At 45.7% G+C, this 25,382-nt stretch overlaps 1 protein-coding gene across 2 annotated transcripts in view; it reads right to left on the reverse strand.

Annotated features, from left to right (window-relative positions):
• ADGRD1 (adhesion G protein-coupled receptor D1) overlaps nt 1-23,053 on the reverse strand; it is a 144,872-nt gene extending 121,819 nt beyond the window's left edge. The window contains exons 1-5 of one of the 2 annotated variants that reach the window (XM_068563323.1): nt 22,988-23,053; nt 22,867-22,903; nt 15,548-15,631; nt 13,311-13,406; nt 11,375-11,497 (exon numbers count right to left, since the gene is read on the reverse strand). In XM_068563323.1, the coding sequence (XP_068419424.1) occupies nt 11,375-11,497; nt 13,311-13,406; nt 15,548-15,631; nt 22,867-22,903; nt 22,988-23,053 (406 nt within the window). The remainder of the gene's footprint in view (nt 1-11,374; nt 11,498-13,310; nt 13,407-15,547; nt 15,632-22,866; nt 22,904-22,987) is intronic. The other variant, XM_068563324.1, reaches the window with a different exon arrangement.
• Nucleotides 23,054-25,382: the final 2,329 nt, after the last annotated feature.

The raw sequence follows: 25,382 nt of genomic DNA on the forward strand, positions 1-25,382 counted from the left end.
AGAGGATTGAAGCCAAGAGAGGTAAAGTAACTTGTCTAAGGCCACACAGCCAGCGACAGAGTCAGGATTTGAACCAGGCAGTCTGGCTCTGGAGTCTGCACTTGTCATCTCTCTGTCTTCCCTTGGAGACAGTGTTGTTTGGGAGAGGACTCACTCACTGAATTAGACAAAAAAGATTCGAAGGCATTCCGTGAAGGAGAAAAGTGCACGCTACAGACCTGGGCTAGGCGAGGAAGTCTCCTTGTGCGTTATCCTCTCGGTGTCTGCTGTGGGCGGGGCAGAGGCGGCAGGCAGGGGTGGGTAGGGAATCTCTCCAGGTAGAGGAGCAGTTCTTCCCAGACCCATGGACTCAGCACCATGCCCTGCATGTTGGTAACTCAAAGTGGACCAAAGCAGCAGGCAGCAGGGAGGGCAAGGCGACCCGCAGGTGATGTAGCCGCCCGGCATCCATCCTCCCTCGCCCAGCACAGCACCTCCACGTTCTTGGGGGGAACCATCCTCCCCACCCCTGTTTCCTCTAGATCAGGTGGGGCTGACCACACAGCCCCAGGTTCACGTGGGCTGGACCAGTTGGAATCACAGGGGCTGGCTCAGAGAGGGACAGGCTTCAGCCAATAAAAGGGAGTCCTGGAGACTCTGAGCAGACATTGCTATCACACCTGGAAAGCCTTCTTGGAACACAGCCAGAGCGATGGAGGAACACAAACTTTTGGTGACGTTATCTAAGCACCTGGACCCAGCTTGTGGCAGGCTCCATCTCCCAAAGAAGCCACACCATCTCCCATCCCATCTGCTTTCATGCCATGTGACCTTCCGCTCTCCATCAAGACTCAGGCCAATTTCTCCACCGGCCCTCTGGCTGATTTGACCAAGCGGAGTCAACAGAAGTGGCCGTGGCCAAGTTCCAGGTGCAGCCATTAACTGTCTGGGAGCTTCAGCTTTCTGCCTCTTGGAGCTCAAAGCCAACGTGGAACAAGTCCAGACTCTGCTGGTGGAGAAAGAAACCATGTAGAGGAGCTGGAGGTGCCAGAGATGTGAGTGAAGAAAGTGGTCTTAGATATCCACCTCAGGGGCACCTTCACAGGACCCAGTCCTGGCCGCCATGGCTGCAGCTGCGTGAGAGCCCTGGCAACCCCCAGCACCATGAGAGGTGATGCTAAATTGTGTTGCACTTGCTAAGTTTGGGAGTGCTTGTTACGCAGCAGTCGACAACCAGAACACAGCCTTTACCTGGATCCACTCAGTAAATCCCCCAAGCCTAGCTGAGGTGCGTTTCTGTTGCTTCCAACCTTTCAGCTGAAGTTTGACAATCCACAGAGGAGTCCCCTCCCTGACCCCAAAGTCCCACCAAAGGCCACCACAAGGATGTGCACGTGGCTCCCTCCTTCCTTCCTGACCACGACTGTGGGTGGCTGATTCGGGGGAGGCTGCTGGAGAAGCGGCTGCAGGGCGAGAGGGGGAGCAAGGAGACTCTCCATCCTTTCCTGTTTCCAAGAGGACTTGGTTCAAGACAGAGGTGGCCCTAGGCCTGTGTGAGACACACGTCCACCTACAGTGCAATGGCACGAGAGGACATGAGCTTATCCACACATGTCGACTATGACAACCAGCTGAAAGCAAGTTTCCATGAGAACCACCCAGAGCCAGCAGAGCAGGCTCAAGAATGTTCTGGAGTGGGAAGCTGAGAGCATCAAAACCAACGCCATCCCAACAGGCACATGAAAAGATGCTCAACATCGCTAATCATCAGAGAAATGCAAATCAAAACTACCACGAGGTACCACCTCACACAGGTCAGAATGGCCACCATTAAAAAGTCTACAAACAACAAATGCTGGAGAGGGTGTGGAGAAAAGGGAACCCTCCTACACTATTGGTGGGAATGTAAATTGGTGCAGTCATTATGGAGAACAGTACAGAGGTTCCTCAAAAAACGAAAAAATAGAGTGTCATATGACCCAGCCATCCCACTCCTGGGCATATCTCCAGAGAAAAGTCTAATTCAAAAAGATACATGTACCCCAGTGGTCATAGCAGCACTATTTACAATAGCCAAGATATGGAAACAACCTAAATGTCCATCAACAGATGAATGGATAAAGAAGATGTGGTACATATATACAATGGAATACGGCTGAGCTATGAAAAAGAACGAAATAATGCCATTTGCAGCAATATGGATGCAACTAGAGACTATCATACTAAGTGAAGTAAGTCAGACAGAGAAAGACAAATACCATATGATATCACTTATATGTGGAATCTAAAATATGACACAAATGAACTTATCTACAAAACAGAAACAGACTCACAGACCTGGAGAACAGACTTGTGGTTGCCAAGGGGTAGAGGGGTGGTAGAGGGATGGATTGGGAGTTTGGGGTCAGCAGATGCAAACTATTATATCTAGAATGGATAAACAACAAGGTCCTACTGTACAGCACAGGGAACTATATTAATATCCTGTGATAAACCATCATGGAAAAGAATACCAAAAAGAAGGTATACATATGTATAACTGAATCAGTTTGCTTTACAGCAGAAACTAACACAACACTGTAAATCAGCTATACTTCAATAAAAAATGTTTTGATATTAAAGCCAATAAAACTTAAAAAAAAAGAAACAAGGCCATCAATTTCACTCCCGGGCTGCGGTCTCACCTTAGATAACACCTGACTCAGTAAGCTTGGGCTGCTATAACAGAATCTCGCAGACTGGGTGGCTTAAATGACAGTTATTTCTGACAGTTCTGGAAGCTGGAAGGCTGTGATCGTGTTGCCAGCAAAGCCCTCTTGCTGGTTTTGTCCTCACGTGGCCTTCCTTGGTACGTGCTCACAGAGAGAGCCCGTGTTTCCTCCTCTGCTTATAAGGGCCTTAACCCCTCACCCTCGTGACCTCATTGAATCCTAACCACCTCCCAAAGGCCCACCTCCAAATACTATCATAGGGATAAGATTTCAACACATGAATTTGGGGATCACACATTCAGTTCATAGCAGCACCCTCATTCATTCATTCATTCGACAAACATTTAATCAGTGGCTGATACACATCAGTCGCTATGAGGGAGGGTCTGGAGGCAGAAGAGTGGGCAGAACCCCGGGGTCCCTGGGCTCCTGGACTTACTACCACGTGGGCAGGGAGAGACCGACATGAATAGTCACGCGGGAGTCCCCCCGGTGACGGGTGTGATGAGGGCAGGGAGGAGAGACATGCACAGCAAGCCTCGGAGCAGGGCGCCAGCTACCCTGGAGGTTGAGAGAGGCTTCCAGAAGCTCACTGTGGGCCTGAGATCTGAAGGGAACGGGTGTGACTCGGACAAGGGAAGGCACAGGACGAAGGACCGGGGAACATTGAAGGAGCAGACCTCATGTCAGTCTTGTGACGAGATGCGGCGAGGAGGGTAAGAGAGAAGCAGGAGGGGAGGCTGGTGAGGCAGATGTGGCCAGGAGAGACTTGGGTCCGAGAGCTGCGGTTAGGGTTAGGAGGGAAATCTGAGACGGTACCTCTGTGTTAGTTTCCTACAAATCACCGCATAGTTCTATGCCTGATAACAACACGATTCACTCTCAAGGCTCTGGAGGTAGAAGCCCCACTTGAGCTAAAATCAGGAGGTGAGCAGGGCTGCGTCCCTTTGGGAAGCTGCAGAAGAGAATTTGTTCCCACCCTCTTCCAGCTTCTAGAGGCGCCCACGTTCCTGGGCTCCTGGCCCCTCCCCCAACTTCAAAGCCATCTTCACACCTCTCTTTGACTCTGCCCCTCTGCCCCCTCCCTTTGTAAGGACCCCTGTGATGACCCTGGGCCCACAAAGAAGATCAGGACACTCCCCACCTCAAGTTCCTTGACTTAATCACTCAGTTTCACCCACTGCAAAATGGGTTAAGGGTACGTGGGGTTGCTTTGTATTATTTTTTACAACTGACTGCGTGTTCATTGACAATTATCTCAAAATAAAAAGGATTTCATAAAAAAAAAAAAAAAAAGAGATTCTGCTCATTTGGGAAGGCCTTTAATCTGATCTGGCTGGTTCAACATCCAATTTTATTACGGCGTATCTCAGGCATGGAAGTTGGATGTTCTCCCAGGTTTTGGTCAAGAGAGGCTCCAGAATTGGGGCTGTGGTTTCTTTATAAAGAATAGAGGATGTCAAGGGAATCTACCAACTGTAGGATTCTAAGTGGGTTTTCTGTGCGGTGTGGCCCAGAAGGAGGAGGAAAGAAGCAAGTGTGCAGGGTTCTGATGACAGAGCGTCTCTACGGAGTGACCACCTGCCGAGTGCTTCCAAAAGAGCACAGGCTGGGAGAGAGTGATGGGGAGATTTGGGCTTTCTGGCTAAGCTGAGAAGAGACCCAGACACCTAGGTAGCAGCCCACCAGCAAAGTTCTGCCGTAGATGCCTAACTCTGATTTTGTAAGACCCTAAAGTGTGATCTCTACTTCTGCATTTCAGCAGAGTACAGGTTGATATGATGATTTCTACCTACATCTTTCTAAGAGTTGACAATTCCACCCCCTCTGGTGTCAGACACTTTCTCCAAGAGAATTTTAGCATATAGGCATGCCTTTACATAACATGAATCACATGAGTCCCTTCTCGATGGTGTTCCAGTTCTTCTGATTGTGACAAGAGAAAGCCCATTCGTATGTAAGTAACAATTGCTAATCCCCATTTTAACACAGAAATGCCACATCTCAAATTTAGAGCCTCTGGTGGGCCATGGTACCCACGTAGAATTCAACAATATAGGTATCTTCTACTTATGGGAATCAAGATTGGTTTTCAGTTCTTGCGGGTGATAGAAAGTTTCCTTTTCAATTGAATCAAAGTAAGTAAAATTTAAAGAAAAGGTATAAGCATTATAGTTCAGGTGCTATGTGTATATGGTAAAAAAAAAAATCATAAAAGCAATTTAAAAGTGAATGAAATTTAAGAATCACTAGTCTTAAAAACATTCTAGCATGACTGGAAATTTAGATAATTACATCATTCAACCGCAACCTATTAAAGTAAATAACCCGCCCTTGGACTTCTTCTTTGGCATAAACACATCCAGCCTCACTGCCTTGATAGTCGATGTTACAAAAGTCGAGTTAAGGGGATGACATGCCATTTTTTTGTCCACTTTAGGACTATGAGAATAGAATTACGTCTGGCTGCGGAAGTTTCCTCGGTACAAATTTCAAGTGATCTATTCTCATCCATTCTCAATATTGTGGAGACCCAGCTGCCAAAAAACACAAAGAGAATGGTTCATAAGATTGTCTTATTCATCCAAAACATACAGAACAACTGAGGAGCAAAGTGTGAGGTTATATATGGTCCAGTGAATACAAGAGACCTTACTCTTAAAGTAGAAACATTACAAGGTATCAACTCCATGGCCCAGTGTTCATTGTCTTCCCTAATAATATCTGATTTTTTTTTTTTTTATAATATCTGATTTTTACTTGACAAAGAGAAGCTGTGAAGATGGTGAAGCTTCCACACTGTATCCTTAGATTTTTTTTTCCCAGCTCCATGATTTCAAGACAAGGAAGTAACAATCAAATAAGGTGGGAGAAACGATACAGCAAAGAGCAAACTTTGGAGAGAAAAAGAGCTGAAGGTCATAGTGGCGGGGAATCTGGATAACAGAAGAGACACCGGGTGAAAGATAAGGAGTTCCATCTTCAGCCAGAGTTGAGTTTGCAGTGGTAGGAGAACATGTGATATATGAAATGCAGAGAGAAAGACGATAGAGACCCAAAGGGGCAGTGTTTCTCAGAGTTTAGTGTACACGACAGAGGCCATAATCTCAAAAGCCCATCTTGCCAGGAGGATTAACTCTGTAAGACAGCCAGCGTGTTTCTCGAAGGCAGCTCAGGCTGTATCTTTCAACATGCAGACACACTTTCTCAGATCAAACACGCATATCAAATACTACTCATGTCTACCCTTCTTGCCCCCCAAAAAGGCTCTCTTTAATTTCTTCTAGAAATACCTGGTGCTGTAGGACTCTCTTTCACACTAACCATTTCTCTTCTCATTATTATTTTAAGAGACCAACAGGTGAGTGGCAGCTGCCCTTCAGTCTCAGCAAGCAGGGAACTGAGAACGCTGGGGACTCAGGAAATCTGGAGACCATCGGACCATTCCAAAGGAAACGGTCAGTAACCAACCACTGCCAGGTGGGCAGGGAACACTGTTGGATCTTCTGATTTTTTAAGAGAAGTCAGAAGTATAGATTTTTTAATGAAATTTTCTCTTATATAGGAATTAAATATTAATTTAAAAAAAAAACATTTAAAGCACTGTGAGAGAGGCTCTGTTTCTGCAAACAGTGAGCCAGGCTATTTGGACCCACCCATCCTGTCGAGAACAATTTAGAAAGCTGATTAAAGTATAAAATATGTGAGAATCGACATAATGCCAGCAAACAAAACACATCTGTGGGACGGAGTCAGCCTTGGCCAGTTCGTTCTGTGATTCAGTCCATGAGAATCACCTGGAGGTCCTGGCTAAAACTACAGATTCCCAGGCCTCATCCATGGAGATTTTGATTCAGTGGGTTCTGGGCTGGAGCCTGAGAACTTCCATTTTTAACGATCTCTGCAATAGACTCTTCTGCTGATGGTCTGGAAACAACACTTTGAGATACTCTGCACTAAATCGCCATGTGGCTCTAGGCTGTCTTGTGCCCCCTCTGGGCCTCGGTTTCCCCCTCTGTGAAATGGGCATACTGAATGAATACTCCTCTCTGAGGCTCCTTCAGGCTTTCCAACAGCCCCATAACCCCCAGTCATCTGAGGGAGACAGAAGTTGGATCCATGCCCAGCCTGTAACCATCAGACCATTCTGGAAATTACCGTCCTGAAACTCAATTCTGCAAATATTTTAGCATTTTGTTGACAGCTTTTTAAATTTAGTAACCTAATGCAAAGGGCAAAAAAGTCCTATCGAAGTTGAGAAGAAGGGAATGTGGATGGTGAGATTTCCCAGCTGCTGCTACGGAGCTATAGCAGGCTTCTTGGTGTTTATAAGCAGGGGAAGCTCTAATGCAAAAGAGGGAAAAACAAAGGGCACGTTTCCAGAGGGAGGAAAGGTAAAGCTAATGAGTAAAACAGAGAGAATGTCTTTCCTGCGGGGAGCCAAGGTGATTTAGAGTTGAACTCAAATTAGAGATAATTACTCAAGATGGAATTTAATCCAATATCAGAAATAAGTTTCTAAAGGTCCAAGGAGTACAAAAATGGGACGGGCCCCTTTAGGAATGGGGAAGGACCCATCGAGGGTGATATTCAAATGACAGCCCATCAGACATTTGCTGGGGAAGCATTCAAAGGAATTTAACATCAAAAAGACAGACTAGACGTATCTGTTCAAGCGACATGGATCAAACATCTACGATGCTGATATTCACCCCTGAAAATACAGCAATGACCAAGACAGACAGAGTCCCTGCCTTCACAGAGCTAAAGGCCAAAGAAGGAAGACAGATAATGAGCAGGTCATCACCACCGGTGCAAGGGCTAGAGGGAGAACATACAGGGAGATGTGAGAGCACAGACAGAGGAACGCAGCTGGTCTGGGACTCATCCCTGCAAAAGTAACACTCGAGCCGAGCTCTCAGGGTCTACAGGGGAATGAAACAAGAGGCTGGAACATGTCAGGAAGAGTCCCTTCCCACGCTGAGTTTCCCCGCTTGTGCGTTTGCTGGTCGTGGGAGCTGGCAGCGAGACACCTTGGCATTTAAGGAACATAGACTGTGTTTCCTTCGGTTAATGTTCAAATAGCCTTTTTCTCTCAAAAGTTCCTCAAAAGCTTCTCCTGCATTTGCACCCAGCACCCAGAAGAACACTTGCCCAGGAGATACCATTTGCCAAAAGGCAGGCCCCACGTTCAGCTCAGAGAAGCAAGGGAAGCTGGCTGAGCGGGTGGAGAGAAGCCCTAGGGTGAGCAGGGTGTGGGTTCAAGAGCCTGGAGTGGGCAGCCTGGCAGAGGAAGACGATTCCACGTTCTACCTGAGAACTTGGGGAGGAACAGACAGATGAATTGCTCAGATGTTTTATCCTTTTTTGAAAAGCTCTAACCTCAATCCTGTCTCCTAAAACATTCTTTAAAAAAAAAAATCTGCCAAAAATATGAACAGAGGCCAAGAGAATTGGGAAATCACAAATATGAAAACAGTTGACCTGCTGAACTGGGCATGGGGAGCGATCCTCTCTTTATTTAAATGTTGGGGGAATTCTCTGGCGGTCCAGTGGTTATGACTCGGCACTTTCACTGCTGGGGCCCGGGTTCGATCCCTGGTCAGGGAACTAAGATCCCACAAGCTGTGCAGTGAGGCCAATATATATATATATATATATATATATGACCCATTATTCTTATAACGAAACATATATATATATATATATATATATATATATATATATATATGGTTGTTATAAGAATAGTGGGTTATACATTTGTGCCCACCATCACCTCCAAAAAACATGTGGAGGACGCCCGATCAATGTATCTGAAAAGGCTGATCCAATGTTGCCTACGTTTTAATCACTCACATTTTCATCTTATCTGAACAGCACCTAGATTATTACTATGAAACACTGTTCTTTAAGTCAACCCATTTTCAAAGCTTACTACTTACTGAAGTCTCGTCCTAAAGAGTATCTATGAAAGCTATCTTAAGCTTCTGATGAGCTATCTTAAAATAAAAACATAACCATTAATTGTTTAATCGCTCCAAGTGCACCTGAAATCATCTCACCTACTTCACATGCTATGTGGACTTTGATTTGGAAAATGCTGGACGGACCTTCCCTGTTCTCCTTAAACCCAGAAATACAAGCTATTTGAGGCTCCAGGGAAACCCACCAGAGCAAAGGATATGGTCAGTAAAATGGGGAAACACATGCAGTGGTCCTCAGGATGGCACCCATGCTCGGTGGCCCTGTCTGAAGACCACACCAAGGGAGGTGGATGGAGGAATACCCAGCCTCCCTCTGCATCCGCATTAAGCCCCCCAGCAGCACGGTCTCTGGCGGCCAAGGCTGACTTGAGGCTTCCTGGCTTCCCTGGATATCTGGCCATTCTCTAGAGAAAGCGGCCACCCGAAAAACACCTTAAAAGGCTCCAGTTAACGTGACACAGGAAAAGTTGTCAACGGGGTGGGAGGTGAAGCCAAAGTTCACAGCTCTCTCTACCACCTGAGCCCTCGTCTGTCTCGTTTTTTTGAGGATGAAATGAGTTAATACATGTAATGGGATTAGAACATTGACTGGCACAAAGTAAATGATAAACAATTGTGGGTCATTATTATGATCAGTCCAACCACGTCAGCCCCTGTCACAGGGTCACATACAAGCGGGCAGATTGGGTGAGGACCAAGATCCTGGTGACAGGAGGGAAGTTTGGAGCCACCCAAACTTGACCCCAAGGGCCTCTCAATGCTGGACCAACCACGTGCCAGTCTTCAGAACAACCCCATGAGCAAGGTACTTTGATGGACCCATTTTACAGATAAGGAACTTGGGACTCAGAGGTTAAATGGTTACCCAAGGTCACCGCAGAAAGCGTTAGAACAGGAATTGGAACCCAGGCCACCTGGCCTCAGAGCCCATGCCGTTAAGGTGCTCTGTGTCCAACTGGCCCAATGATCAAAAGGGTCAGAGGTCTGTGATGAGCCAAAGGGCAATGTCCATCACAAAGGGGGCCGTTCCATTCAGCCCCACCCAATCAGAATGGGCCGGGGGCTGGGTGGAGGGGTGGATTTCTCAAGAGAAATTGGAAACTCATATTTTTATGTGAAATCTTCCTATTTTTCAACATTGGCAACTAATTAAAAGTTTTTAACTCCGTGCTTTTGCAAAATGAAACGCAACCACGGGCCAGAGTCAGCTCGGAGGCCTCTAATTTGTGACCGCAGAGTTCAGGTAAAACTTCCCAATAGTTCTGATTTGCAATAGCTGGGCTGCCCCACTGGTCCCATCATAGTCACCCTTCAAAGACTGGTCATCTGTGATCATCCCCAGTCACTGGAATTCCTGGGACCTTGCATCCCACACGGGTCAATTGCGGTTGGTAGCTGAGGCTGTAGAGACCCCTGTCCTCCGGGAGAGGCCGTTCCCTGCAGACCCAGAGAGAAAGCAGGCAGAGACCCCCCCCCCCCTCACCGCCTTCCTGACCGAGGCAGGGAAGGGGTGAGGCAGGCGTGACTGCCTCCTCGCTTCTCTTAGTCCTTGTAGCTGAGGCGGGGCTGTTTTAAATTTAGAGGAATAAACAAGGCTGCCGTGTTTATAGCGCTGTTTGAATTCAGGAACAGCTTGAACTGTGGATTTGTAAACCTGGCGTGGTTTTGGACCTCGAAACCCTTTCTCAAAACTCTGGGCTCTGCGAAGTCCAAAATGTTTCCTTCCACATGTTATCACCTTGTTAAGCTTTTGTTTACTTTTACTGGAATGTAACCCATTATGGCCCAGAGTCAAGAACAATGAATTCATCACAGGGCGGTTTTGATAAGGCCATGGATGTCCAAAAAGCCTTAGGGCTTTCAAATTGGCTTGCATTAAACTTTTTTCTTTCCTAGAAAGAAAATTTTTTATTTCCTTAGGATAATGGAACTTGGAAGCTTGAAGCTGATTTGGATGGCAGAGAACAATTTCCCAGAAAGTTTTGAAATGTGGCTCAGATGTCCATTGTCTGAAGCTCAGATAGTGGAGAGCAGTTTACTTTTCATAGAAGAAAAAAAAAAAAAAAAAAGAAGGAATAGGTTCCTAACTTCTCTTTTGCATCTATGTGTTTTGTCCATGGCATTATTTTAACCACAGACCTGCAACCTCTTGCTGGGACATCTCTCTCCACTGCCCCCTCCAATCTTGATGGATATAAAAGGAGCAAACCCATGGCACAAGTCTTAAAAGGCACGCCCCGCCCAGATCCATCGCCAACATCCCGGAGCCAGAAATAACGTTCTGTGAGCCACACCATCAATTTACTTCCCACAAGCTCCATGGCCCCATCCAAACTCTGGTGTGACATCACTGTGTCTGCTTTTTATGGAGGGTTCTTTTTTGTTTGTTTCTTGGGTTTTTTGGTTGTTGTTGTTTGTTTGTTTTTGCTTTACAAGATTAAGTATTTTGCTCTCACACCTTCACGAGACGGTGTTTTAATTCCATCTCCAGGACCAGTCTCTCATTAGGATTCTAGGTGTCTGCTTCCCTATCCCTCCCCTCCCCTCCCCTCAAAGCCGTATGTGACATTTTGCACGCGTCCTGCAGCCGAACTTCGCCTTCACATCTGCCACGGCCCAGAGCAACAGATGGTACCTGGCAATGAAATGAACTAAAAAAAAAGAAGAAGAAAAAGAAAAAGAATGGAGCTCATCACTCACCCTCAGGGCCGCACTGTGCTGGATTACTGATGCAAGAAGTTTTGTACCTTCCGTAATAGAGAAATGTGACTCCTTTTTCCTCCTTGAGGTAAATGCCTTTGTTGACCTTTCCTTCTACAATATCTAAGTGAGAAGAATGGCAACACTGTAGGTTAATAATCGCATGAGATGCAACGTCCAGAGATGTGTCAGGCTTACAAACAACTTACATCTAAGTATACTGTGTTATTTGTATTTATAATTAAATATTTCTAACATTATATATTATTATATAATATTAACGGTAGTTAACATTTCATAATTAAGAACTAAATCACAAATAATATACATTCGTGTCAATATTAAATAATAAGTATTCTATCCTATTAATATTGTATCGCATTAATTAATATCATACCAGTGTATAATATGTACTGTAATAGAACACTATTACAATTGCTATGTTGGCCGACAGTTGAGTTACCGGAAGCCATGTGATTAGAATCTCCTACTGCCCTGAACTTTCATTCCATCCACCTCTTCATGAGTTCTCACTGCCGTCTTCACGCTAGACTTTCCAAGTGAAACACTGAGATTCAAGTTTGAACGTAAAACTATACGTGAACTCTCTCTCCTTTTGAGTTCTCATTGAGAGCCCCCAATCCTAGACATGGGAGCCCATGATTTTAAGAGAATTCATTTTCAAACACTAGGAAGGACATGCAGAGCTACACTTCGAGTCGTCCCAGAAGAGCCCGCCAACGACAAGACCGCAGGGCCAGCAGTCCTGGCAGAGACGCCAGCTCCGTCATCTTTTTGTTTGCCCCATTCCCATAGCAAACTTCTCTGATGGTGTCAGTGCGATGTCAGTGGTTTACAGAATTGAAGCCAAGGGTGATGAGTCACGTATTGTTGACTGGGGTCAAAGTCGCCCAGATGACCCTCTGCCCTGTGGCACATGCCTCCTGCCCTTGGAGCCATCGACCCAGATGAAGATGTACAGAATCACTGGAGGCTCTTTGACCGACTGCTACCCCAGCTCAGATTTTCTGACAACCATTGGCATGTGGATACCAACTCAAAGGGCTTCAAGTTTTTCCTTATCGTGTTTAAACTTATTTTTTTTCATCTATCTCGTTTATTGCTGGAGATGATCTACATATTACAAAGTTACATGGGCAACTCACAGTATGTGATTGAATGAGGCTGTATAAACCCTTAAACCCGACTGTTTGCTTGGCAAAATTAATTTTGGAAGCGAAACACCCCATAGTTGAAAGAGCAATCAGGTTATATATTGTAAAAAGATCAGGAGTGAGACCTAAATTAGCTGAGCTGACTCTCCGTACTGACCAGAGAGCTGCCCAATTGCTACTATCCATTCTGCTCTGTGCTGCATAAGCAAAATCTGAAACATACGGGCTCTGGAGGTTATTAAACAAGATAGTCATTTAGCCATGACTCTTGTGGCTGTGTCTTAGAAAACAGCTTCTAATGATTAAAAAAAAAAATTCCAGCTACAGAAGAAATGCCGATTTTAATGTTTGTAAGAGATCAAATTTTTGATGAGGTACTTTTAAATCGACTTTAATTTTCCATTCAGAGGGCATGTTTTTCCTCCCCCAAAGAATATAATCCATTTAAAAATCCAAACAAGTTCTATTTTTAGAAACTACTCATCTTATGTCTGTATTGTTCTGAAAACAAGCAGCTGGTTTGGAAGACCCTGGTCGCTTGAAAGCGTGTAGACGCCCCCTAATGTACTGCAATCTGTGGTAATTCCTTTAGACCTAATTCGAAGTTGTTATCTTCAATACCCTGGATCTTTGGCTCTTTTTCTGGTTATTTGCTTGTTTGCTAGTCAAGATATAGTGAATTCATGTAGAACCAACTTGGAATGGCCTTTCAATTCATTGCAGATCCAAACTCGACAAACACAGAAGAAACATGTGCTCACCTACGGTTGCAGAGAAATTTGAGTAGGCAGAGTCATTGGTATATACAAAGGTAGAATTATGGGGAAGAAGCACAGTGAGGTTGTGGGTTCGCAATGCTGGGTGAAACAACAAAAGAAAAAAGCACAATGAATGAGTGACACAAAAAACAAATGGAACCGACATATCTCTCAACTCAACACGCATCGACAAGTGTGCCTTTCATCCCGCAAACAGCTTGGATTTTCTCTTCCGACCCCACCTCCCTCTAATTTTTTCAGGGGACAGTACGGCAACTCCAGTGACCCCGTTCAGTCCCAAACCTAGGGTGTGATCGCCGCTGTATTTGGTTGCGATTTGCTGGCTCCCGCCCCCATCCAGATACTTAGTTGAGAGATATGAAATTGAACTCGGCCATAAAATAGCCTTAACAAAAGGATTAACGGTTGTGATGTCACAAGAACTGATGAAACAGCAACACAGCATGAAAACAACTGCATGTTATTATGAGAAATGGACAAAACAACAGGGAATTCAGCAACAAATGACAAAGCAGTGCCTCCACGCAATGATTCCCAGCACCATTCAACTGTCCCCAGAAGTAAAATGTGAAGGCTGTAATCAAATTGAAATATGCCAGTAAAGCACGATAACATAAAGAATGGACCCAATAGAACAGCGCAGTGAAACCTTCATCATTCAAGTGTTTTGGGACAAACACCAATATAGCTCGAGTTTTATGGGAAAATAATACTTTGGGTGAACAAATTCAACCACAGTGTAACTGTATCTGATAATCTATGGCAGTGAAATGAGCTGAGGGGGTGAGGAGAGAAATATACGGATCATTATTTGAGCTCTGTTTGAAGTAATTCCTAAAATAGCGCCTGGGTCCTAAACAAGGAGCTATTTTGACAATGCAATTTCCACTTGGAATGATCGCCTTTCAAAGGCTTTAAAGTAAAGGCCCTGAGAAAAGAAAATTAGATTATAACAAGGGGAAACCATTTCTTTTAACCTGAGGTAGTCATAAAATAACTATCACAGGGACATTCCATCCCTGTGGTACAGACTATTTGGAGAAAGTATGGAGCCCCAGTGGCCCAGTGCAGGTTTTCACTGTGGCCGCCACCGCTGCCTGATACACAGACAAGCAAGAGGCAATGCAGAATAAGGCAGGGCCTCCGGTGGCCCTACACAGGAGGACAGCACCCTTCTGGAGGGCCCTGCTCCTTGACTGAGCTCCTCTAAGGATGCCAGCAGGACAGACTTCAGCTGTAATGCTTCTCAATTTGCAAATTAAAAAACAAAAAGTTTTAGAATCTGAGGTGGCAATTGATGGCAGCACATGAAGTCCCAGGAATAAGGAAAATATCAGTGTGCTGGTGTGGAAAGCATAGTAATCAGCAATGTGTGGGGTTTTTTTTTTAATCCGTTACAAAGAACCAGTAGAGACAATCTGAGCATGTGCCAGGATGGTTGTACATAACTCTCCTGTTATACACATCAGTCGTTGGACATGATCAAGAGGAATAAGGAAATAAAAATTAAAATGTCAAAGCATCCCAAATCACTCAAAACTTAGACTTTAAAAAAGCTTCTTATTGGAATGCAAAAAGTGCTCAGGGCTGTCTGGGGTTTCTCCTTCTCGAAATGTCTGAATTGCTTCAGAGAGAAACTTTATCTTCCATGGAATTGGGGACCATTGGAAGCATCTTAGGTGATGTTGGACCTTTTCACAGGGGGGGCTGGATTCCAGTGACGTGTAGAGGAGATGATGGGTAGGTGGGGGGGGTACCTTTGCTAAGTGAAATCGTGACCCCACAAACAGGGGGTCAGTCCTCATTGGCACAACGTTCGGCCCTAGGTTCCAATGGGCCCCTGCTTTGGCAGGCATGTAGATGACTCCATTTGTGCCTACCTAGAAAACGTACATCCGGACTTGTACAGAGACTGATCCATCGTGTACCGCTTAAAGCTGAAAACAACTGCATTTGTTTAAAGGTTGTTGGACGAAATGCACATCTTAATATTTTGAAGCATAAATCCTGTCCTTCAACCATAAAATCATATAAAAGTTCTAGTAAAATCCTTCGCAATAACAATGATTAGGGGGAAGCTACACAAATGTTTAGTCGTCTCCGTCATCGTGGCTGACTTCAGAGCGGATGCTTTTTGTTCCCTTGTCCCTCCCAACGGCCCCGATTCCCCAGGGCAAGTGCATTCCTGGGGCCCGGGTCACTGTGCCCACCCCGTCTACCTCCAGTTGTCTCCTGAAGTTCGTGGATCCCATCCACACTTTCCAACGGCCAATAATGGGAAGCAGAAGCCAAGACGTCAAACCCTTGGGGGAGGAAAGAATAAAAATATTACATCACCATTAGGAAAGAAAGAGCTGGACATAAGGAACTACTTACCACCTCCATCAGGAATTGGGGGAAGAGTAAAAGTATCAGAGTGACTGTGGGATGTATTCAAAAGGCATTGGAATAGATTCAATACACACTCGCAGTGTTCAAAAAACTCAGTAAATTAAATGAATGTTTTTACAGAATAAAACACAATAAATAGGAATAGAGAGATACCTTTTAACCAAAGAAAATAAAAGCCACCATGCCTAATGGTGCAACGCAAGAAGCACGCCAATACGTGTCAGAAAAAAAGACAAGAATGTCCATTATCCCGTTATTACTTCCTGCGTTTTAGAAGACACAGCTGATACAATCAGACAAGAGAAAAAAATGAGGTTGAAAAAGAGGAGGAAACCAACACTGATATCGTGCAGACGTTGTGTGAGGTTCTTTATAAATACTTCCTCGTTTCATTCTAATGATACTCTATAACTGTACTCTCAGCCTATCTGTTATGACAAGGAATAAAATGCCCCCCCAGGAGCCACCCAGGGACTGGTGTTAGATGCTGTCCTCCATACACGTCTCCTGAATTGGTCCTGACCTTTCTATTATCTCTCTGCTTCCACCCTCCTAAAAACGAACCCTTTCAGAATTACCTTTATGTTCCTTGTACTTTGCGTAGACATCATTTTATGCAGATATGTTCTTTTTTATTCTGCTCTTCTCACTTAATACCGTACAAATTATTTGATTTATTTTTTTCTCTCTAACTCTCATAATCGAGTTTGGGTAATAGTCCCTGGAGAGGCTACACCATCACACATTGAATTGTTCTCCTAACTTGGATCTTCTTTTGGATTATTTCTCTGTGAACAGTTCCCAGAAGTGGAAATAATGGCCCAGATGACTAAATAATAATCAACTGCCTTGAATGTCTGCCAGATCACCGAAAAGATAAAATTAATAAAGTAATCTTTGTGTTGTTCATTGTAAAAGATGCTTTTTAAGAGGAGATAATATAATCATTATTTTCAAATGATATATGCCTGATAATGAAAATGAAAAACTATTACAAATAAGAAAAGAATTTGGTAAGTGAAAAACTGTTACAAACAATAAAAGAATTGAGTAAGGAGGCTGACGCAAATTAAATATGCAAATGTCAATAGCTCTCCTGTATTCAAATAATAATACTAAAAAACAGAAGAAAGGTTCTCATTTATAAATGCAGCCAAGACATTTAAGAACAAAAGAATAAGAACTATACAACATTCTCATGAAGAAAACAATAAAATCATGCTAACTGATATAAAAGAACCCTTGAAAAACTGAAGGACTTAACCTATTCTTGATTTTAAAAAAAACTCAAAAATCATAAAAATATCTACTAAAGATGCTCAACTTTGCTAATTATTAGAGAAATGTAAATCAAAACTACAATGAGGTACCACCTCATACCGGTCAGAATGGCCATCATCAAAAAGCCTACAAATAATAAATGCTGGAGAGGGTGTGGAGAAAAGGGAACCCTCCTACACTGTTGGTGGGAATGTAAATTGGTGCAGCCACTACGGAAATCAGTGTGGAGCTTCCTTAAAAATCTAAAAATAGATTTACCAAATGATCCAGCGATCCCACTCCTGGTCATATATCTGGAGAAAACTAATTTGAAAAGATACATGCACCCCAGTGTTCATTGCGGCACTATTTACAATGGCCAGGACATGGAAGCAACCTAGGTGTCCATCAACAGATGAACGGATAAAGAAGATGTGATACACACACACACACACACACACACACACAATGGAATACTACTCAGCCATAAAAAAAGAATGAAATAATGTCATTTGCAGCAACATGGATGGACCTAGAGATTATCATACTAAGTGAACTAAGTCAGAAAGAGAAAGAAAAATATCGTGTGATATTACTTATACGTGGAATCTAAAAAAATGACACAAATGAACTTATCTATGAAACAGAAACAGAATCACAGACATAGAGAACAGAGTTGTAGTTGCCAAGGGGGAGGCGGAGTGGGGGAGGGATGGATTGGGAGTTTGGGATTAGCAGATGAAAACTATTATACATAGAATGGGTAAAAAACAAGGTCCTACTGTACAGCACAGAGAACTCTATTCAATATCCTGTGATAAACCGTAATAGAAAAGAATATGTGAAAGAATATATATGTATAACTGAATCACTTTGCTGTACAGCAGAAACTAACACACATTGTAAATCAACTATACTTCAACAAAATAATTTTTTTCAAAATCAGTTCTTCAGCAATAATTTCTCATCCATACTTAATGTTTTGTTGATCCAGTTTGGTGAGAGAGAGGGGGAGGGAGGGAGAGAGGGGTATCAATATTCAAAAAGAAAAGTTAATAAAACTTTTAATTTTTCCTTTTCAGCTTTTATTCCAGATTTCCCCATTCCATCCCTTCCCTGTCACTTACTCTGTGTGTCAGTAAAGGGAAGCCCTCACCCCTTGAATCTGTGTAGGGCAATACGTGCCCACTGATTTTATTCAACAGAAATCTACACCACACAGAGGAAAATTGGTCCCTGCCAATTTGGGCAGATCTTGGACCCCTCCTGCCTGGCCCATGACACACCAAGCTCATTCCACAGTGGGACTCGCCTGCTGTCCCCCCTGCTCTTCTCTCGCTGTGCACAACCGACTCTGTCATTCAAGCCTCTGCCCTCAGGACACCCCCTCCAAGAGGCCTGCCCTGATCACCCCTCATCACCACCACCATCCACTCTTTCTCCCAATGCTTTGTTTTGTCTTCTCGTGGGGCTTACACTATAATTTGAAAGTTTTTGTTTGTTAGTATATTTGTTTGTTGTCTGTCTCCTATACCAGACTCTTCGCGACTTGAGTGCAGAGAATTTGTTCTATTTGCACCTTAGCCCCGTGTCTAAAACACAGCCTGGTGTGTGTGTGTGTATGTGTGCATGTGTGTGTGTGCGTGTGTGTGTGTGTGAGTGCATGCGCGTGTGTATGTGTGTGTCAGAAATCTAGGTTTTTGCATTTGAACTCTCCCCCAAATTTTAATGTTAGCAATTAATTCTTAAAAAAATGATATAGGTGGAATGAATGAAATTGCAATAATGAATAAATAAAAGAATAAACCTAGAAAGACTATGTAATTCTGATGCTCCCCAATCTCTAAATGCCAAATTTCCATTTGTTCAATAGTGTATAAACATTATTTTTAAAAGTTATATCATAAACACTTTTGTGTCTGCATTAGGACGATGAAGAATGAAGTTCCTACCATGACCTAGTGACTCTGAGGGTCCTTTATAAACGATACAACACGATGTTGGTGACGGATATTAACTAGATTTACTGAGCTGACCGTTGCACGATATATACAAATACCAAATCACGATGTTGTACACCTGCAACTCATCAATTTTACATGCCAGTTATATCTCAATTTAAAAATAAAAATAAATAAAGGGAACAAACAATTGATTCACACAGGGAAAAAAAACCCACTACATAATTATGGGAATTATAATTACTATAATCACCTGTGTTAGCCTCCTTGCCATCTAAATGGGGCCAATGAGGTGAGCTGCCCCCATCTCCTGGAAACAGAACCAGCCACTCTGCGCACCCCAGGGCCAGGAAACTTCTGGATAACGACATGGTTTATTAAGTCCCCTCATTACAAAAGTTATCTGTAAAAGGCATGTTTATAAACTTTTTTTAAGTGATGTGCAATTTCTTGGCCGTTGCCATTTATGGATTTAGATTTATCCACCATCGCAGCTTCCTAGCACTGTCTTCGGGGCCAGAGCAAGAAATCGGGCAGCCTGGGGCCAGAGAAAAGGATCCAGGTGTGGGATGGAGTCCCCAGTTTCCCCTCTCTGGGCCTCACCTCCATCAACTCTCGAATGGGGAGGTGGGCTAGAATAGCCCCTGGTGGTCCTTCCAACAGCATGCTACAGTTTGGCACAAAATGACAGTCCACAGTCACAAAACACACAAATGCTCGAAATGATTTGAAGTTGTTTTTCAATTACTGATGAAACTAAATACCTATCTATGCGGTAGAGATAAAGCCCAGGAAAATATCGAGTTACCTGGGCTAGTATAGAGAGGCAAGGCAGAAAACGAAGCCAAAACCCCCAGCTGGGTGTTAAAATCACGCAGGCTGGCTGTCATCAGGGACTCAGCTCACCAGACAACCAGCAACTCTTCAACTGACAATGCCTCATCCAGCCAACAGATATTTACTGAGCACCTAGTATTTGTAAGGCACAGGGCTGGGTACCATACCGAGAAACCAGGAAACGCTTACTAGTCCTCCTAGAACCTTAGAAAGGAAGCTTTGGTGTGGTTGCCTTCAGGACACTAGGGGTCCAGCCTGTACTGGGGACCCCGGCTCACCAAACCTCCCGTGCGTACCTCCCCCACTGGGCTGACCACGCTGTTCTCATCTTCAACAACCTCTTTATGAGTCTGACCACCCCCAGCTCCTTCCAAATTTGTGAGTCCTTAGCTACCACTATGTCTTATTAGCGCTGGGACCTTGGGCAGAGCACTTACTCTTGGGAAGAAACACTTCCTCACCTGGAGGCTGACAAAGTTGCTTCAAAGCACTGGGGCTACTGTATAGAATCTACGTAAAAGCACCCAGTGCACCATCATATTGGCATTTTTATTTACCGCTTCGTGCTCCTTAGAATAAAATGCTACAATTTATGTAGCCTTTCCCACACTGATGGGTATTCAGGGTGTTTCCAAATTTCTTCCCATTGGGAACAGGGTCTCTGCATGTTCACTGTGTGCCTAGGCGGATGCCCTTGGGTGGAAGTCCTGGGAATCAGGTTTCCTCCACTGGGGGTCCCCTCAGGATGCTGCAGGCTTCCGAGGTCAGAAGCAGAAATGCATCAGGCCTCCCAGGTGCTGATGGTGCACAGACGACAGGGGTCAGACTTTTCAGCAGGAAAGGGGGTTGAGTAGGAAGAGAAGACAAAATAAAAGGACTGGAGAAGGAGGAGGGAGAGGAAGAAAATAAGGGAGAAAGGATGACAGGAAAGAAAAGGAGAGAGAGGGAGAGAAGGAGGGAAACAAGGAAGGAAGGAAGGAAGGAAGGAAGGAAGGAAGGAAGGAAGGAAGGGGGGAAGGAGAGGAAGCAATAGGGTTTCGTCCATAGGGTATAAAATAAAAACAATAAAACTCCTAGGTGTTCAATAAATATCAGCCTTCATCTTTATTCTAAAAAGGAAGGAAGGCGGGAGGAAGAAAAGGAAATAAAGATTTTAAAATGTGGGGTGACCAAGGGGGGGGAGAGGGTGGGATGAACTGGGAGATTGGAATTGACATATACACACTATTGATACTATGTATAAAATAGATAAGTAATGAGAACCTACTGTATAGGACAGGGAACGCTACCCGGTGCTCTGTGGTGACCTACGTGGGAAGGAAATCCAGAAAGGAGGGGCTATGTGTATACACGTAGCTGATTCACTTTGCTGTACAGCAGAAACTAACACCACATTGTAAAGCAACTCTACTCCAATAAAGAGGAATAAAAACATTTTTAATTAAAATAAAATTAAAAAGTGGGGTGGGGAGAACAAGAAGAAAGAGAGGTTGCTGGAGACGGGAGGATTCGACGAGGAGGAATCTCTCGCAGCTACAGAGCGCTGCCCACAGGGCAGCTTAAGACCCCAAACTCCCTGCACTCCAGCTTTCCCCCCAGGCCTCGGTGCACGTTGCTCCTTTTTAGTAACATTTCTATGATTGTCAGTTTTATTATTATTTCTCTGAGGTAGTTAGTTGATCAAGAAATGTTTCTTCTGCCCTAAATTAGAATGCAAGAAGAGCAGTTTCTCTACGGAACCAAGACTGAGTTCAAGCCACTCCTTGAAGCTAAGGGTCAAGGATGCCAGTGGCCGTGGGTGGAACCGGGGGGGCCGCGATGTGGCCAAGGGACCACATGGCAAACACCCTACAGCTTCCCTGCCCACCCTGACTGCGGCCGGGGGGCTAGGGCTGCCTTGTCGCCTTCCTGGCCACACACATCTCTCCCGGGAAACCAGCGTGAGCTGTGAGTTAGCGACAGGGCACGAACGGCCCCCGTTTGATGCGATCCTAGATGATCTATTTATCCCCAAACCCTTCTTGCAGCGTTTTGGCTAAGGAAAGGGAAGCCTGTGGAAATTCACCGCCCTCGCGCCCTTTTCAACCGAAGATTGGACTTCAACATGCGGATGAAAGAGACATGGCAGCCCTTGTACCACCGAGACGGCAGGTGGAGGTGGCAGCGACGGCGGGGTGCTCCAGCACCCACGGCGACGGCCGCGTCACTCCAAAGGGGACAGAGCCCCACCCCTCTCTACCTTCGCCCAGCACGGCTCTGGTGCCCCCACCAGACCGGAGCCGGCTCCTGGGAACTGGCTTCCCACCTGGATGGGGCCGGGGGTGCTGCACCCGCCACCTCTGGTGGGTCGTGGAGTCGGCAGGGCTGCCCGTGACAGTCATCGTGGCCAGAGGCACGCTCACCCCCCAGGCCGGGGTTGTCCTCCGGGCTCCCAAGCAAGGACTGGGGGACGTTAGTGTAGGGTCCCCTCTACCACGCGCATGCCAGCCGAGCAGCAAACGGGAACAAGGGCCGGCAAAGCGAATTCCCGTCGCCGTCACGCAGGCCTCCCCCTCTGGGAAGGGGCAAGGGAAGTTGTCACGTCTCCTCTGTCCTCCCCGAGGAAAGCCTCAGGGTGGTGCTTCCCGACTGAGGACTCAGGAGGGCACAGGAAGAGCGGACCCAGCCGGGTGGGCCAGGGGTTTCCTCGGAGGGAACGGAGGACTCAGGCTCCCGTCGGAGGGACGGGGACACAACGGGGCGGCGCGGGGAAGGGGGCGATGCTCTAAGTCAGCTCAAGTGAATCTGTGCTGGAGACACACGATGTAAGTAAGAGACAGAAGATGCTTCACCGGTGAACACCCGGTTTCCTGAATGCCCCAGAACCAGAAGCATCCGGGCGCGGAGAGACCTGCTTCCCCAAGATGGAGGTGTAGGATGATGAGTGACCCACGGGACCAGGTGCCAGGACAGCTGGCGGGGCCAGAGGAGCCCAAGAAGGGCCTCTCGCCCGCAGCCTTAAGAGACAAACAAGCAAACTGCTTCCAGACGCCGGGCTGGGCAGGGAGAGCAGGTAGTGAGCAGACCAGGAGGGAAGCCGCCTGACTTACCTGGATGGGCTTGTGACCTGGTGTCGGCTCCGTGCACCTGCACACAAAACACCACATTGTAAGACATGCAGGGAACGTCCCGGCGCGTCCCGTCTCGGTGAGCACCACCTGGGGACCCTACCTGAGAATCACAGTAAAACAACAGCAGCCAGGAGTGCCAGCAGCAGAGAGGCAGCAGTTTCCTCATGGTGTTTTCGGAGGTGAAAATGTGATCCGTGCAGAATTCCTGAGGGTCTGTGACAAAGTGGCGCCTTTAACTTTCACTCCCTTGGGAAAGGGACATTTTCACAGGTTCCAGAAAGAAGAAAACCTTCTGTCTCACTAGAGTTTGTGAACTGCAGAGCGTTAAGGCAGAGGGTCGTGAGAGTTAATGGGTGTTTCGTCTTCGTCTCCGGACTCAAGGGTCTTCGGTGATCAATAAACACATGGGAACGATCAGACCGGCACGGGGACGCAGGGAGGAGAAAGGCAGCTTCCGATCCCGGCTCCCGAGAAGAAATCCAGGGCTGTGACTGCAGCGCCGAGGCTCAGGGGGTGATCGTGGGTCCCTCACGGTTTTCTGTTTCTGTCAAGAGTCTCCAGTGGCATCCACCCAGGTTCGGAGTTGGAAGTTTCTCTTTTTCCTGGAAGTGGGAGGAATTGTGTCTGGAGCTCCCTCGGGCTCCTGCGCTGGTGCGTTGCTGCCCGAATCCTTCTGGTGTGACTCAGGCTTACACCTCGTCCGTCTGTCTGTCCCCCAGCGCTTGGGGTGGAGAGTGTGAGGGATGTAAGGCTCTCTCCTCAAACTTTGTTCTGTTCTGCTTCTCTATTTATATGCCGCGGCTGCTGTGTCCTTCCTGGGTCCTAACACCAGTCTGTTAAGAACCACTGGGAATTACTTTCAGGGTCTGAGGTTCAGAAGCAGAGCAGACAGACACGGGGCGCGTACATACGTTAGCTACCTTCCACCAGCGCCTCAAAGTCAGCAGAAATATTAATAAATACAAAATGTACAACAGACCGTAAACTCTGTTTAGAGCGGAGCCTTGTTTGCCCAGAGAGAGAAGGAAGGTGACTTAGGGATGGAAGAAGAAAATACACCGCACCCTCGTGCCCTCTACGTGATGCTGGCCACGTTTTCTCTTTAACCCTTTCAGAGACGAATGAAACTATTTACAAGGTGCACTAGGCGATTACACCAATCCCCACAGCCCACCACAGCATCCAGGGTAGTGTTCTCAAGGTCACGGGTCCCCAGCTCCCGGGCCGTGGACGGGTCCTGGTCCGTGGTCTATTAGGAGCCAGGCCGCACAGCAGGAGGGGAGTGGTGGGCGAGTGAGGCTTCCTCTGCCGCACCCCATCGCTCCCCATCGCTCCCCATTGCTTGCATTACCACCTGAACATTCCCCCCACCCTCTCCACCTCACCCCTAGCCCCCCACCCCGCCTCCCCTGCTCTGTGGAAAAACTGTCTTCCACGAAACCGGTCCCTGGTGCCAAAAAGGTTGGGGACCGCTGTTCAAGGTGATAGTAAAGCGTCAGGCCCTTAGCCAGCCTCAGCCCACTTTACTAGAGACCAAAACTTTATCTATACTGAATACATGTCCACACACACACACACACATGCGTGCATGATTGTAATCACTGCTATAATGTGCTATGTGATTTAAATAACACTTACCTCACTGTACCATCTCCAATGCTTACTGGCTGTGTGCTCTTAGGCAAGTTACTGAACCTCTCTGTTTCATATTCCTCATCTGTAAAATGGAGGTAATAGTTTCCGCTCCATAGAGTTGTAACAAGAAATGAGATGATATATACAAGGTTCTCAAAGCAGCGCTTGGAAAATACGTAGCACTCCATAAATGCTAGCTATTTCTTTGCAAAGAAAAAATGTCACTCAATAAATGTTAGCTGTGGTTGTTATTATTATAAAGTAGAAAATAACACCCATTAAATGTTAGCTAATATTATTAGCTCCTTTGTCCTGACGTTAAATGGGAACAGAGCCCTGAGTCCAAGTACTTCCTAAAGAGGATAAGAAAATGTCCTCCAGTCTCCATGGGGGAGAAAAAAATGTGATGTCAAAACCGTGAAGCGATTACTTTTAACTTGTGCCTGCAGCCCACAACCTTCCAGATGATCTGATAGGCTGAACCACGGGGCACAGCTTCAGCAGGGCTCCAGAAATTCATGTGCACGTTTCTCTATCTCTTCCCCACTTGAAAAAAATGGTGAATTCCACTGTGGTGATTGCCACCTTTATCCCGCCGCCTAGGCTGATCGCCTAAGGGGAAAGTAATTTACAACTTTTACCTCTGCATTTCACCAGTTTTCTGTCCCTCCTGTTGCCTGCCTCCGGAGGAAAGAGAAAGATGCATGAGGAGGGACAGCAGAGGCAGATTTTTCTTAGTCCAGGTCTTAATTTACCAAGAATTAGACAGATTGTTAATTAAATGGACCTCTCCCATCACCGAGACCCAGCCACGCCGGTTTGTTCCATTTTTAACCATAAAAATCACCATCAACCTAGAG

This window comes from Eschrichtius robustus, chromosome 14 (genome assembly GCF_028021215.1).
Source record: "Eschrichtius robustus isolate mEscRob2 chromosome 14, mEscRob2.pri, whole genome shotgun sequence".
NCBI lineage: Eukaryota > Metazoa > Chordata > Mammalia > Artiodactyla > Eschrichtiidae > Eschrichtius > Eschrichtius robustus.